Source organism: Ptychodera flava, chromosome 10 (genome assembly GCF_041260155.1).
Source record: "Ptychodera flava strain L36383 chromosome 10, AS_Pfla_20210202, whole genome shotgun sequence".
NCBI lineage: Eukaryota > Metazoa > Hemichordata > Enteropneusta > Ptychoderidae > Ptychodera > Ptychodera flava.
The window spans coordinates 39,810,574-39,827,311 of record NC_091937.1 but is presented as its reverse complement, the minus strand read 5'-3'; the positions used below and the strand labels follow the sequence as shown (position 1 = coordinate 39,827,311).

Genomic DNA, 16,738 nt, shown 5'->3' with positions numbered 1-16,738 from the left:
TTTTATGATATTTAGCATTAGTTACTAACATTAGATAAACCAGAGTACGCATCTGAACTCAACCATTATTAAAATGCTATATTATTACAAATTGAGCATAAATATTTCAAAATTTCCCTCGACCGTAGAATCAGGCAAATATAGTAAAGGTCACTGCGCAAGTGCAAATGTTGACTTCCAATGGCGGACAAAATTTGAAACAAATACGGAAGCGACGTACACCCTGTCTTATGATACAATCAGCGTAAACCGATATACGCTCTTCAACGGTGGAAGTATTATCAAAAGAGAAAGTACATACTGTGCGTGAGTTTCGAATCACCAATACCTTTTTTGATCGTCTCGTTATTTCCTTTACGATCTCGAGATCTGCAGTCTGAGCAGTAGCAAGACGTCGCATCGACGATACTCAACACTAACAGCACTACAGTAGTACACCAGGCCCCAGGCGACGCCACGCTCCTGTCGGTCCTGACAGGGTACTGTACACTTTGTACAGTATTTCGTAGTATATCTACTCGGACGCGGATTACCGACTCTGGTATCAGTGAACTGCAACGATATCAGTGAATTGCATTCACCCGAAATCGAACACCTTCAGTACTACAAACATTATGGGAAAGTAAGCATTGCTCTTTTGTATGTTTTAAGAGTTTTTGATTTTCTGCGATCCGTAGCCCAGAGTACCCTACCAACTCCCACAGGCACACGGAACGTTTCGTAGATCGTCGTCGGATGGGAAGTGACTGACACTGTGAGGCCGAAGGCCGAACCTCGGTACTATAAGTACCGAGGTTCGGCCTTCGGCCTCACTGTTTCAGTCACTTCCCATCAGACGACGATCTACGAAACGTTCCGTGTGCCTGTGCCAACTCCAACCTCATACCCGAGGTACAAGCCAGGTTGTGATACGTTTGAGAGTTGCAAACCGTAGGCCGAGGGGTATAGCGATGTGTTTCTGGTAACACACGGCCACGAGGGGTAATAGACGAGCGCTATAGCCCGAATAAAGACCAGGCTATAGGTGTTTTATAACACACCACATGCTCATGTTGTATTAATATAGCTTTTAATGTGTTTTGATATTTTGCACTGCAACAATCCACTGTGACAAGTTGCAATGTTTCCACAGCGGTTTCAGCTGTACGTGGTACCACTTTCTTTCAAAAAATATTCTAAACATACCTAGCGACATCCTTAGTTGCACTTTAATCTTTTCCGTCGATGAGCTGTTCAAGTTCCTACGCTGTTGAAATGTTGGAAAATGTTGGAAAATCTATTTTAGAGAATATGTCGTCACCTATCCCGGACGCACATCACGTTCTAGTCAGCCGCCATTTATGGGGTTTGGAATTTGTTCAAACACGTCGATCGCTTTCCGAAAACATTTCTGGGAGCAGCCATTACCAACTTCCGGTAATGGCGGCTCCCAGAAACACGGATGCCTCACACTCAATGTTTATGGAACGCGATCAACGTGTTTGAACAAATTCCAAACCCCATAAATGACAAGGGTTAGTGTAGTATAGTGTTTAGTCTTCAGTAGTGATAAATCAATACGACCAATGCAGTAAATATGTAGCATTTCACATCAACACGCCTAGTCCAGTGGAATGCGCTTATTTTATACTCCCCAGGGCCATCGGCATTGTAGCGCTACTGGTGAGGGAAGTCGCAAAAACCAAAAATCACCGATCGCCTCAACGTAGCGCTACAATTTTGCAGCTAGAGATTGTACGTACTGGTACTAGCCTAGCTGCATTACAGTAGCTCGAGGTTTTGCCTGGGTATTTGGGTCGGACGGCTCTGGTTTTGCCGTCCGACCCAAATACCCAGGCAAAACCTTGAGCCACCGTACTGCAGCTAGTACTAGCCCTGCGTACAGGTCTGTGTGTTCCCAGCATTAAACGGCCTCCACCACAGCCCTGCAATGGCCTATAGAGATAACTGGGGTCTCTGCGGTTCAGATCCGGACCGCAACGAAGAAACGGTCTTTTTGGCCGAAGTTTTGCTCTCTTGGGGCAAAATCCTTTCCCTGCCTACCAACCGACCCCAGAGAAAGATGGGATTAACTTCTCTTAACGTCCAAAACCGCTTGTTTTCTGAAACATAACGTACTTGACAAGTTGTTTACCCATGGAGATCGCCATTTTGAATCTCGCTGCAGAGACCAGTTATCTCCATAGACCGTTGCAGGGCTGTGGTGGAGGCTGTATAACGCCAGGAACACACAGACCTGTACGCAGGGCTAGTACATGTACTAGTACTACGCAAAACCATGAAGGTACCAAATCTTTTGGTACCTCCATGTTTAAACCAAGGGAGTGATTGGACTTGTCCACAGAAAGCAAGAAGTACAACAAACAATTAATTATTCACTATCATCATGTCTGCGTGCAGAGCAGGCCACAATTATCTATCATATGTCTTTATCCCAATTCGGGCAGTATTGCGTCAGTGACAAACATATTTACATCAATCACAAAAATGACATTGTAAAATAAACATGTATGTGTCAAAATCATGGCAGCACATAGTAAAACACAATAAAAAGCACACTTGGGTAAAATGATGGAAATACATAATTTTAAAAGCTAGTGGAGCCTGTTCAATGTCTGATAGCCCTGTTGATAAAAGAGTATCTTGTGCTGTTGGTTATAAAAGATTGTGCTCTAAAACAACGACCATATGGGAGCAAGTCAAATTTGTCATGTAATTGACACAAACTTGGAATGCGAGCCAGAATTTTATCTGTGTAAAATGTGTTTACAAATTAGAGGGACCCATTTGTTGTTCTCTGATAATGTATACAGCATATGCATTTGCACTGAAAGTATGTTGATAAAATTTGCATGTGTTAGTATAATATAAATGTTGAGCTGCAATGTACATGTAAATGGTATTTTATTATATATCCTCCATTATTGTACAGTATCATTGTGTCCTGTCACGGTATAGCAACCTCCAGCTCTGGTAGGTGCCTTTACAAGCAGTGGATGCCAGCTTTTGCTGTAATTTCATTACACCAGTAGAGGTAGATTGCTGATAAGAGCAGTGAGTGCCATTTGATAAACTCACATGTTATCTTATTGTTACAAATAGAAACAAGCAGAAAGCGGAGAAGAGACAAGCAGAAGAGAGCAGTGAAAGTGAAGGATACAGTTCTTCATCAGAATCTGGTGAGTGTTGACATCAGTTCATGCATTACTCAAGTACTTGCAATCATGATTACTAAAATTCTTTTCTTTTTTTGCTTTTCTTTGCCTGGAAAATTGTTATCGCATATTGATGTACAGGAACAGTGTTCATATACAAGAACATGAACGAACTTGTTGAAAAGTCACAAAAATCAAGTTCAAATAGTAATCACACAGATTCAATCAAACTTTGGAAAACATGATGAATCTGTAGAATTTGTAACAATGCCAGTAATCATACTCTGATTGCTGCTTGAAGGAGTAAGTTGTTTCATTTGTTACCTTATCAATGTACACTTCATGAAATCCTTGTAAGATGCAGTATTGTAGGTGTGTGTAACACTGGTACTGTACATGGACATTGACACTGTCTAGTTCATTTTGTACAAATTCTTGATGATTCCAGAAAGTATAGACAGTCTTGCTGCAGCTTTCTATGGTGAATGCAAAAGCAAACAGTAATTTTACAGTGCTGTAAGTTAGTATGTTCTAACTGCAAAGGCAATCATAACATAGACAGTAGATCTCTTTTTTACTGTTCTTAGCCTTCTTCAGTTCACGGTCTTTCATATAAATTTGTACCGTATATCCTTCACAATAAGCATGCATGCTTAGCATTGCTAATGATGATGATATTGACATTGAAGTTGAACCTCAATTTGAATTGACAGATTCTGATGATGCCCTGTCTACCAAGAGAGTAAAACTAGATGCTCATGCCAAGAAACAAAAGAAGGAAGAGGAGAAGAAGAGGAAGAAGAAAGAAAAATTGAAAGCTCAAGGTCAGTGATTTATTTTATGATCTATATTTGGATTTAAAAAAAAAAGTTCAGATGGACAAATTACAGGATAAGAAATCAAACGAAGAAGGTATATAAAGTTCACAACATCTAACCCTCCTGAACAACTAGAACAAAACGAGTAAACTGTCATCTGTGGTCACGAACCTGAAGAGTGGGTGTCTTCAGTCCAACGCCACATGTATCATTGTCATTCCTATGTTTACAACGATCAATCCACTCTTTTGAAGACAATGATTACACACAAATTAGATTACTCCACTTTTTTTTGCTAATTTTGTGAGTAAATTAAATTCATAGTACACATTTACATTCACATTTGTTCATTTTCTGAAGGCTTTACTATCATAAAGATACTTAAAAGTGTTGTACAAATACAGCAGCTGAAAATCCAAAGCTATATTACAATGTATTAAATCTCAGTGAAAAAGTAAAGTTCTAAAACTGCAGACACATTACACATTACCTATACATTTAAGCCAATACATGATGTAATGCATCAATTGGTAATGGAATAGCTTTGTTTATGTGTTATTTTGTGTGAATCATGGTGCATAGATGATGCATGTAATGTTCATCATCTGTTGTTTCTCTGGTTTGGTTTTCAAGAAACATGCTACTTGCAATATGGTCCTAGTTGCAAATTTCTCTTCCACAGTTGGAGATAACAATAATGCATTTCTGTATGATCTATTAAAATGACCTTGTAATTCATAACAGGGAAGATTACAGAAGAGGATTTTTACAACAAAGGCCTTGAATTCAGGACATGGTTAGTTGAAGAGGTAAGAAATTATGATTGTTCCAGAGTTAAGGTAGTTGTATCATCCTTGAATCACTAAAATACTGAAGAGCATTTCTTTATGTCAGATTTCATTCTGCAGACATAAAATTCTGTATTATTATCGCACGTTTGGTTACTGCGTACAGTATGTATATCAGGTGTTTGTGTTTTTGTTCACTTGTATGGTTTTGTTTCCAGAAAGGGAAATACGTTGATGAGTTGCAGACTTCAAAAGCAAAGTTGCTCTTCAAGAAGTTTGTGAAGAAGTGGAATAAACATCGATTACCAAAGGTAAATAAATATTTCCGGAAATGAACAAATATTTTTCGTTCTGTTGCTCACAAGTCATCCAGAGAATGTTTTGTATTTTCGCTGTCATCCCAAGTATGGTTTAGTTATCTTCTAATTAAAGGGGCTCTACTAATTCGGTTCTCAAACAGTGTATTTGTTGACAAATGAATTGTAGTGTTGACTTAAATGCGCCCTTCTCAATCCCAGGTTCTCGCATTAGCGAATGTGTCAACAGCCCATTAACAGTTTGTCATTCTTTTGTTTTCCATTGAATATTTTATCAAGTAAATAATATTTATACTAGATAAATCTGATAATTGAGTGGGGGCTTTAAGTTCAATTGTCAGCGATAACATGTCACCTACAAGCTATGAGTACAAGTTGAACAAAAAATTTTTTGACATGATGTTGGGAGTAGAACAAAGTTATAGTTTACAGACTGAAAAAAAAATAGTAAAAAATACTGGTACATCTAGTACATCAAAATTACAACAATTCCAGCTTTAATATAATTTTAAATTTATATTTTTTTAAGTCAATAAACCCTTTTCCTGCCAGACAGCAATAACTGTATCACTTCCCCATCAGCCAAGTCAGTAGAAAGCGGTAGTGAGCCAAAACATGACGTATTTTCACCCACTTGGCTTAGTATGTTATAGCATCTTTTGTCCAAAAAAAATCAACTTTACAGTATTATGTTTTCAACAGCCTTCAAATGTACAGTATAATGTTAAAATACATCATATGGAATACGTTGTGTTTCATTAATTTTAACCATCTTGACCTGGTGGTGAAATATGGACTTGGCAGGAAAAGGGTTAAGGTATTATTTGTTTGGATCAAATGTAGTCAGTCTCCATTATGCATTTTGTGACTCATAAAAATAATTTGGTTTTTCCTTGTTATCTACCAAAACATCATACCGTTAAGTTTTGTCTCTGTGTTATATTTTTCCAGAAGTACTACAAAGGATTTGATGCATCAGACATCAGTGCTGCATCCAGGACCAAGTACAAATGGAATGTAAGTTGTTAATATGTACAGTGTACAGACAAATACAATGTAGAGTAGCACAGACATGTCTTTGGTATTACCTGTTGGACTTAGTCCACAGCAGAAACCTGTAGTTTTTGTGACAGATGTGCAGCTGGCAAAATGTGGATTGTCCATTTTCAACATTCCATGACATACTTGGCGGATGATGCATGGAATTGTTTGATCTCGACACCAAATACTTTTCACATCTTCACCGACGTCTCCATGCACTCATACCAACAACTTCTTGTTTCTCATAGTCGATATTTCTGTACTTTTGCCCTGGTAGAATATTCCCAACAGTTTGCACATGCAAAAGTCTCATCACTATATCCCCACAGCAAATGCACCTCAGAGATATTTAGGATTGATCAAACATTCCAACTTATGTGAGTCTCCACACACTATGTACATATAACTTATCAATCTTCCTGAACACTACACCAGTAATCCAAGTAAGTCAGCTCCTCGGTTACATACTGTATCACAACATGTTACTCCAAGTTACTGTTGTCCAGCAGGGCCAGTGTTGTCCCCCATGAACTTGAAATAACCACACAAAATCAACATATTTCTAGAAGCACTCTTTAATTTCATTAATTTATTCTACTTGTACTAAAAAAATACCGATAAACAAGTGTATGATTTTTCAGTTCAAAGGATCCAGTGAAGTAAACAAAATCCAGACAGTCAGAGGTAAGATCAAGAGCTGGACATCAGGATCCAATGTATCGCTGCATGACAACCCCCAATTCTCAACTTTTGGGAAACAAGGTGGTGATTCCAGGACAGCAGGTCCCTCCAAACATGTCCAGGGTCCAGCATTACCACCTGGGTCTAATAGACCAGTCCAAGGCCCAGCTTTACCACCTGGGTCCCGTAGACCAGTGGTTGGACCAACATTACCACCAGGGATGGACAGACCTGTACAAGGACCATCTATGCTGGTAGGGCATGTAATTCAATGAATATGGTATCATTCCCCAGGAAATGTTTCGGAATAATCACGTAGACACCAAATATAATCTTACATTGCACTTTTTATGTCAAAGATGTATTAAGCTGGTCGAAATAAGAGTTAAAGCACTGTCTAAATGTACATTGAAAACATCATCTTCCAAAGAGGGTAAGATTTTAAGATTTCATGTAGCTGTTGTGCATACAGAACATCCTCTAGTGACACCAGGAAATTAGTACATCATGTACTGAATTAAGAATCACAGACTTTGACTAAATTGGTCATATACCATAGTTTCACAGAAAATTTGACTTGATTCACAAGTTTAGCAAAACAAACCGTTAAGGTAATAATTAAGTCATGCGAGAAATATGATATACAGGAAAAACTTATCACCAGTCATGTACATTGCATATATGGTAAATATTGAGGAGAAAGTTCATTAAAAGACATTCATTATATCATTAGGAACAATATTCTTGATATATATTGTGACACTGTGACATGTGTAATTTATTCAAAGATAACAAATAATTGCAGGGAAGGGAGGCATAAGTACACAAACTTAAAACATAGATTGTTGAAAGAAGTGTATAAATATTATAATACCGGTAACTGTATAATAACAAGTACAATATCCAAACCCTTGACATCTGATACTTCTGCAGAATTGGCAGTACATGCAAATTTTTTGAGTTAATGAACTCTTGCATTGCATTAATGTCTTCCAAACAGCCACCAAGGTCACAGTTTGAACTTGAAGAACAGCAAGAAGCAGACAGGAGGAGGCTGCAGAAAGAAAGAAAAGATTTCAGAAGTCATGATAAGATGGTATATTATCATTGCCAATAGTGTTTCTTCTTTGAAGCTTAACATTGTATGACAACATCACAACAGTTCCAACAGTGTCTGGCTCACGTTGGAAATCAGCATGAATATCTTGACTAGAGTTTAATTTATTATACATTCAAGATTGAAGTTCGAAACCTCAAGTTTAACTTGTACAAACCCTCTTAACCCTGTCTGACAGTACATCTCGGCATGCTTTGATAGGTCAGCAGGGGATCAGGGTTCAAAAAATGAAAAGATTCTTTGGCTTTCACTTGCTGTGAGCACGTAAGTTTGTAACAAAGCAAATGCTTCATTGCTCTGGAGAACTTCTAAACAATGGTGATGTTTCTTTTGTATATTCAAAATGTCAGCTCAATGAATATGAAAGTACGAAGTGTTGAGAGAGTAGCACCGATGATTTACCATCACTGAGTGAGTGTTCATTTTCGTCATTTCTAGGTGATGGAAGAACTTGCTCCCAAAGCCACTGGTCATGATGCAAAGATAGAGAAGAAATTGTCCAGGTCTTTTGAGAGAAAGCAAAGAGGACAGAGTCCAGAAATGAAAGATTCCTACATCATGGGAGGGTAAGTAAATAGTAAAACAACCATGTATAGCAACTAAAGCTATATCACCAGCGTTGCAGCCAGGACACGCCCTTGCAACAATGTCCCCAAAACGGAACCCATTGTCTCCCGCATACTGGGGGTCACCCGAGGCGAACTCATGAGTCAGTCAACTGTGTCTGGTATAGTTTGCAAGTAATATCTGACACTGACAATGACCTTTGTTTTGCATGATTATTTTGAGGATTATATTTGCGTACTTTTGGAGCTGTGATTAGAAATAATTAAAATGATGCACTTTTATTATAACTTCTTTGACTTAGCTTTGCTTGTTTGACTTAGCTGATAGGTGACAGATACAGTATACTGCTTCAATTACTGAAATTCAAGCATGGCGACACGGTCCCGGTAGCTTGAATGTTGTTTCGTGAAACCAATTTGTTACAATGATACAAAATGTGGTTGATAACTGATGCATGTTGTCCCAAAATGTGTAAAATTTCCCAAAAATTAACGGTAGAGGGACACATTATCCCCAGGTTTAAAAATCCTGGCTGTAACACTGGTATCACCTCTCACTGAACTGTATCACCTATATTGATGTTTGTTTGTTCGTTCATTCTTCGCTCTGTGGAAATGGTAGGATGTTATTTTCAAAGTTGAAGAGGGAATTTTAATATTGAGGAGATGAAATCTTTCATCATTGTGCAATCATCTTACCTTGAATGATAAGTAATTATTGGACCTGTTTTTATGTCATATTCCCGCTTTTTTCTACTGGGTAACAATGCACCAATCTGTGTTTTTAGATGCCATGGAATGATTTGATTTCAGATAGATTTAATTTTACCCCTCTAACTTAAATAGCCAATTTTCTTTCTTGAAGCAGCATTTTTTATCCAATATGTTTCATTTTAAAAGTAAGATATTGGCTAGTATCTTGAAACGTCGTGAAAGAGTGGTCAGCAAAAAATGTAATGTTTCTGTACAGAAGAGTGTAAGAAAACATTTATCTTATGAACTGTGAACATCTGTATACAGAAAGGCATAGGTTTTGACACTCATGTCCCACATGAACAACAGGATTTGAGTTCACCATAATGAGATTGATCTTGATAAGATGAAGATTCTCAGGAACAGTAACTTTACCCACTCATCAAAGTCTTTTCCTCTCACACATCCCTCAGTCAAGAAGTTATGCATTACTGTACTCCATGTTTCCAGTGAATATAGGTTTTGAGTCAAAGGCTTATCTCTCTAAAATAGGAGTCCTTTTGAATTGTTTTTTGTTTATCTGTTACTTTGTTGGCTCTGCAGGAATGATGATTTCCATGCAAGGTTACACAAAAGAAAAATCAGACAGGAAGAAAAACGCCAAGCAGACAGCGAGAAGATTTCAGATTACCAAGCCAAAGAGAAAGCCAAGATGGCTGTAAGTCTACATTTACTTATTTTATCTTTCATTCATCAATTAAATGAAAATACATTTATTACATCTTTCATTCATCAATTTTTAGACATTCTACAAAAGAACCTTTCTTGAAGAAGGAAAGACAGTAAAACAATTTTTCTGGTGCAGTTGGCTTTTCAGCAAAGTCTGCGATAATGAATTATGCAGTTGATCCAGCTGCCAGGCTTACAAGAATTATCCTTGTATCAGTGCATTGTTGCTGACCATGTACAGTGTCAAGGGTGTCAGTTTCAGGGGTCAGCATCACATGGTCAGAGGTCACACCAATCAAGAATTTTTGCAATGACCATTTTTCTGACATTCCAGGGGTCTAAATGACCCATGTTAAAAATAATGTACAAAAGATGACCAACTATTTTGAAGAACTGGTGTACTCGATCTTGACATTGGCCTAGGGATCATGTTTGAACTGGTTCGCTCATCCTTTGTTTACAGTGTGTTTTGTTAGTCCCCACGGACACCGTCCGGGGGGACTTATAGGTTTGGTCATGTCCGTGCGTGCGTCCGTGCGTGCGTGCGTCCGTCCGTTCGTGCGTGCGTCCGTCCGTTCACGCAGATATCTCTGAGATGCCTAGAGCGATTTCATTCAAACTTGGTACAAGGATTACTTCATATGTCATACAGATGCACGTCAATTTGTTTTGTGATACGATCCAACATGGCCGCCAGGCGGCCATTTATTGCGATTTTTTCATGTACAGAGCCATAACTCAGGCATGTTCCAAACGATTTTATTCAAAGTTGGTACAAGGACATTGACCAATGTCATAGATACGCACGTCAATTTGTTTTGTGGTACAATCCAATATGGCCGCCAGGCGGCCATTTTATTGCGATTTTTTCATGTACAGAGCCATAACTCAGGCATGTTCCAAACAATTTTATTCAAAGTTGGTACAAGGACATTGACCAATGTCATAGATATGCACGTCAATTTGTTTTGTGGTACGATCCAATATGGCCGCCAGGCGGCCATTTTATTGCGATTTTTTCTGTGTACAGAGCCATTACTCAGGCATGTTTCGACCGATTTTATTCAGAGTTGGTACAAGGACATTGACCAATGTCATAGATATGCACATCAATTTGTTTTGTGATATGATCCAATATGGCCGCCAGGCGGCCATTTTATTACGATTTTTTCATGTACAGAGCCATTACTCAGGCATGTTTCGACCGATTTTATTCAGAGTTGGTACAAGGACATTGACCAATGTCATAGATATGCACATTAATTTGTTTTGTGATACGATCCAATATGGCCGCCAGGTGGCCATTTTATTACGATTTTTTCATGTACAGAGCCATTACTCAGGCACGTTTCAACCGATTTTATTCAAAGTTGGTACAAGCTTATTGACAAATGTCATAGCTGTGCACGGCAATTTGTTTTGTGATACGATCCAATATGGCCGCTGTGCGGCCATTTTATTACGATTTTTTCATGTACAGAGCCATAAGTCAGGCATATCTCAACCGATTTTATTCAAAGTTGGTACAAGGACATTGACCTATGTCATACATATGCACGTCAATCTGTTTTGTGATACGATCCAATATGGCCGCCAGGCGGCCATTTTATTACGATTTTTTCATGTACAGAGCCATTTCTCAGGCATATCCGCATGTTTCGACCAATTTTATTCAAAGTTGGTACAAGGACATCGACCAATGTCATAGCTATGCACATCAATTTGTTTTGTGATGCGATCCAATATGGCCACTGTGCGACCATTTAGTTACGATATTTTTCATGTCCTGAACCATAACTCAGACATGTATCAAGCGAATTCATTCAAAAGTATTTTTATCACAGACCTAATGAAGAGGACTCTATCCTCTCTGAGGACCTGTAATCAAAATACCCATTAACAAGTGGGGACTGTGTCATCAACGATGACTTGTTGATGGTATAATGTACATTGAGGTGTCCCCTGACATTAGAAAAGTACAGTTATCCTTTTCCCCTCCAGGGTTTCAGGTAACAATTCACAATTATGAGTCTAAGTTTCATTGAAAGTATTGGGATTTTCAGTAAATTTGCAGATCACACCATCATCCACAAGTTTCACTGAATTTGATGCCACCGGCTGTTCCTTACCCATCAATTGCTTGTATGAGGATTTTTTGCAATATAAAGTAAACTTACTGTTGTTGGTTGTGATGAAATTGAGTTTCAGATAAATTAGGAGAAGTCATAGGTTGGGGTTAAATATCATGCACACAAAAGAGTTGTTCAACAAAATTTAGCCCTGTGAAAAATGGAAATATAAAAAATGTTACAAGGTATAACAGCATGTAAAAGATGGATGTCATTCTTTTATTGCTCACTAATCGTAGAATTTTCCTTGGATTTCAGGCGTTGTTGGAGGTGGCCAGAGCCAACAGAAGTGAAAACTCTCTGTGGAAGTCATAGCATTGTCGATATGCACGGAACACAAGCCACACTGTATCAGTGTGGCAGCCTTGAACAGCTGAGTTGATGGAACATTGTATCAATATGGCAGCTTTCACCAATGTTAAAATACAGTAATTATATAGGTAGACATTGTGTCTTTTCACCCAGTGTCTCTTTCTCTCCTAATTCAGCTAAAGGTGAGATTGCACTGATCTGATATGTATACATTAACATGAAAACTGTACACATTTTTGTCATAGTTATCTTTAGCTAATTATTGTACATAACTTGACATTGTACATGCTTGAAACAACAGACTAGGACTGAAATTGTCCTGCAAATACTGTAGACATGATAGTGTTTGGTGTTTAACACCACTGTACATTTTGACTTGACTGTTGCATTGCAGACAGCAAGCACAGGTCCAATGAAGCCATTACACATTTTAAGGTTGTCAAACGCTTTCTCAGTTATACAAGAGCTTGTTCAACACCCCAAACAACAAACATGAAATCACTCTGTTTGAGGATGGGTAAAATGCTGTTCATGTTTGATATACTATGTTGTACACGATACCCACATTACTTATTGGTGAGTTGTCATGATACAAGGATAGCAATCAAAGCCAGCCAGGCACTAATGGTGTACCCAAAGATATCCTTAACCCCCCACAAAGGAATTTTTCACACCAGCATAAAGTCCTTGCTCTGCCATAGGTATCTCTCCATTGCTACATCAAAAGACAAGTCCAGTCCCCTTTATGTTCCATGGTACACAAAGGTGACATCACAGCTTAGATTGACAAGTGCCTAGAGGATAATGCGCCATTAAAATGTGGTTGAATATCATGTAACTATATTATTGTGACAGACAATGTAACAAATTTTCCCAAAAAAATATCTTGATGCAAAAATATGGATTGAAAATTTTATGGTAGGGGAACTTTAGAACAGCTTTATATGCCATGGCATTCAATATGCAGAGGGCATGGCTTTAATGACAATGTTATGTTTATTTTAGCAGCAGTTTGTATGTACATTATTATATTTTATTAGCTTTTCTGGAGCTCTTACCATGTGAAAGTTTGAAATTTGAATTTGGAGAGAATTGACTCATCACACATGTAGAGACTTTAACAGACAAAGAAAGTATGTGAGAAATAAGCTAATTCTAACTTTAAACAATCTAAAATAGAGTAGATTTCTTATTAACACCAATCCTAAAATCAAGGCTGTTGTAGCAATATTTCAGTCTGTCTTTTAATTGTATATCCTCAAGTGTTACATGCAGGGGATGTGAACATTTTATTTAATCACACAGGACAGTAGTATTTTCCAATAGACATTAACAAAACAAGATTCAAAGCTGTTAAAGATTTGAGTCTGCAGTAAAACTAAAAGGCAAAATTGGGACGATAGAAGTAAGATAGCTTCATACTCTGAATGCTTGTCAGATTTCAGGCAAAGTGTAAAAGTAACTCAAGGCAGCTTCATACTATGATTCTCTTCTGATTCTATCTGATTTGTAATGATTCATATGCTGCAATGGCAAATTGTGCCTTGCAGACATGTTGCAAATTCATAAGATTTTACAATTTTTTTCCAGTCTGCAACTTTTGTGAAAAATGAAGAATTTTCTTGTTTTTAATTTGAATTTCTAATACCAGTAACTGAGATTTTAAATACTTGCTTCACTTATCCAAAAATTTTCATGATGACCTCTGTTTTTGATTCACGTTTATAAAAGACAATTATCAGTTTTTAGCATGGTTTGAGGAAAATTCAAAACCATCGTAGTATACATGTAGGTGAGTACTACCTAAAACGTAGTGGTTATCTCAGCAAGACACATTAGTTTTTGTTTTCAGAATGTAGCCTTATAAGCACACAGCAGCTATTGTGATGTTGTATATTTGGTGTCATTGTATTGTTGTAAAAATTTTCATTATCACTGTTCAATTACAAAAAAAAAACATTCTAAGACCAAGTTTAACACGTTTAACTTGCTTTTTTTTGAAGGAGGTTGTTTGACATGCAAATCATGGTGCCATATCTTATTTTCCAGTTTATTTTAATGATTAATTCTCTGGAAAGTAGTTTAATACTTTATCATTTAGATGGTAGGTTACCTTCTTTTATATTCCAGTACTACAGGTGGACCTATCATGAATAATTTCTGATAGAGTTTGTAAAATTTTTTTTCAACTTCAGTTTTTCCAGAAATGATGTAGACTCACCAGTTTTTCATTACTTTAATATGAAGTGAAGATTTCTGACCTATCATGAATAATTTCTGATAGAGTTTGTAATATTTTATTTCAACTTCAGTTTTTCCAGAAATGATGTAGACTCACCAGTTTTTCATTACTTTAATATGAAGTGAAGACTTCTGTCACGATTAAAGTTCGGAAAACGTTTGGATTAGTGAAATATTCAGAGGTAGTGACCTGTACTAGTATTTTCGTGTGAGTATTTGTAAGTCTGTGAATGTTTGTACTTGTCTAAAATACACACGTATGTAAGGAACTCCTTACTTTGTCCATCTCTTCTAAAAAGATTCAGTCAAACTTTAACAGAGTGTGTTCTCACAGTACAACATGATTGCATAACATGGAAATGTGATGTCTTTTTATATTGAATGACTATATTTTCTTCCGAGGCTATTGTACATGTATCTGCTTGTATCTTTTAATCTGAAAAATAGGATCATTTACTCATTTTGCCAGTAAACATTTACTGTAACTGTTATACTCTTTTAATTTGATGGTGTACACTAATTAGGTATTTTTTTTTTTTTAGATGTTATTTACAATTTTAGTGATGATATCTGTAACTCTGTTATGTTATTATTTACATAATCTTGCCATAATACTAAAAAAATCCATATATGGTAATAACACTTGAATGGTTCTACTCTGGAATAAAACGACGTTCAGTCTTCTACAGACTCAGTTTGACCGAACAATCATGTGACTGCGGTACAAATATAAACCCATGTATACAAGTGCACATAGCAATACACATACATGTATTTCTTTGCACTTGTGCAATTGGGTTTGTTTGGACTGTGGTCCATTTGTATCTCAGATCTGAACCATTTATAATTATAAAGACTGGCTTTTTCTTCCTTTTTCTCTGAGTTTGAAATGTTTTATCTCAAGGAAGTACCTATGTAGCAAAATACTACATGAATAAAAAATGTCATGATTTTAATCACCAAAGAACAATGCTGGTTGTGTCTATTATATTCAGCTGACGATTGTAAGGTATTTGCTGATTTGCAATGAACTGAACATTTTCAATGAACTAGCAGTTAAGTTAATAACAGGCAAATTCTGTCCAACCGTAATTTAGAAGAGTTTGGATATATGGGGGTTTGGATAAGTGTGTACAGTCAGCCTAACAATATTGTATTAATAATAACAGTAATAATCAAACAGTGGGAGTAAACACTGAATGTAATAGGAAAAAGTCAAATCAGAGTTTTCTTCTCATATCAGAAAAGTTGTCATCAGAATCAAAATCAAGTAACTTTGAATGGTAACATCGTAGTGATTCTAATGATCTTAGCACCAGTTTCAAAATCAGATTTGGTATTATGATCGGTTCCTGGCATAACCAGTAGTACATTAACTCAGCAGGATATCAGATAGCATCACTTCCTAAAATCATACAAACCTTATTCTGATGCTGATGCTGGCAGTATTAGTTTCTGCATCAGTTCTACTTCCGGAGATACTTTGCAACACCGATCAATAAGCCATTAAATTGTGCTTGAAAGTCATGGGAATTTTACATAAACACATTAATTTTCTCATGAATGCTTACTGCCATTAAATTTGCACTTTGTAACATTGCTGTAGCTTCTGGGCCCACCATGTACGTGTAAAGGGGAGGGGATGAAATGTAAAAGTTGCGGGCTGCAGCTTCACACTTCAATACAGCTTATGAAACTAGAGGCAATATAAAAAGTATTGCAGGCATCTTTCAAAAATAAAATGTTAACAGATTCACTAATTGTTACAAGCCAATCTTGTTTTATGACAAGGCAATAATAAATGCACGGATCTGAGGGCGCTTTCTCCCGTAGCTTTAGGCAGGCACGTGAATGTAGGTACATGATAATGCAGACTTGATACATAGCATATGCTTTGTCAACTAAATTTATACTTGTCATGGATCTTGCTTGTGGTGGCACTTGATCCTCAGCAATCGAGCAGTCGGGATGGTTGCAAATGAATATGCATATTTAGTATGCAGGGTTGTTATATAATAAATAAATTATGATGGTAAGGTAAGAACTAACCATGCCAGGATATCTCCGATCTAAAGTTACGCCTTTTCTGATAAGATTTGTCAATGTCCGAATATCATGAAGAGAGAATATAATCAACCTCTCTTAGAATAA

At 37.1% G+C, this 16,738-nt stretch overlaps 1 protein-coding gene across 1 annotated transcript; it reads left to right on the top strand.

Annotated features, from left to right (window-relative positions):
- The first annotated feature begins 179 nt into the window (after positions 1–179).
- Positions 180–12,816, top strand: LOC139142763 (triadin-like). Its single transcript, XM_070712879.1, has 11 exons — positions 180–622; positions 3,103–3,179; positions 3,869–3,979; positions 4,718–4,782; positions 4,980–5,072; positions 6,030–6,095; positions 6,761–7,054; positions 7,801–7,896; positions 8,356–8,483; positions 9,780–9,894; positions 12,293–12,816. Exons 1-11 carry the CDS (start codon positions 615–617, stop codon positions 12,347–12,349), a joined length of 1,110 nt encoding a protein of 369 aa, XP_070568980.1. The 5' UTR covers positions 180–614; the 3' UTR covers positions 12,350–12,816.
- The last annotated feature ends 3,922 nt before the right edge of the window (positions 12,817–16,738 follow it).

What these genes read in the sequence shown, in the direction of transcription:
- LOC139142763 (XM_070712879.1), top strand. An exon ending in CAGTTCTTCATCAGAATCTG is followed by an intron (nt 3,180 to 3,868) that starts GTGAGTGTTGAC and finishes TTGAATTGACAG; the next exon opens with ATTCTGATGATGCCCTGTCT. An exon ending in TCAGAAGTCATGATAAGATG is followed by an intron (nt 7,897 to 8,355) that starts GTATATTATCAT and finishes CGTCATTTCTAG; the next exon opens with GTGATGGAAGAACTTGCTCC.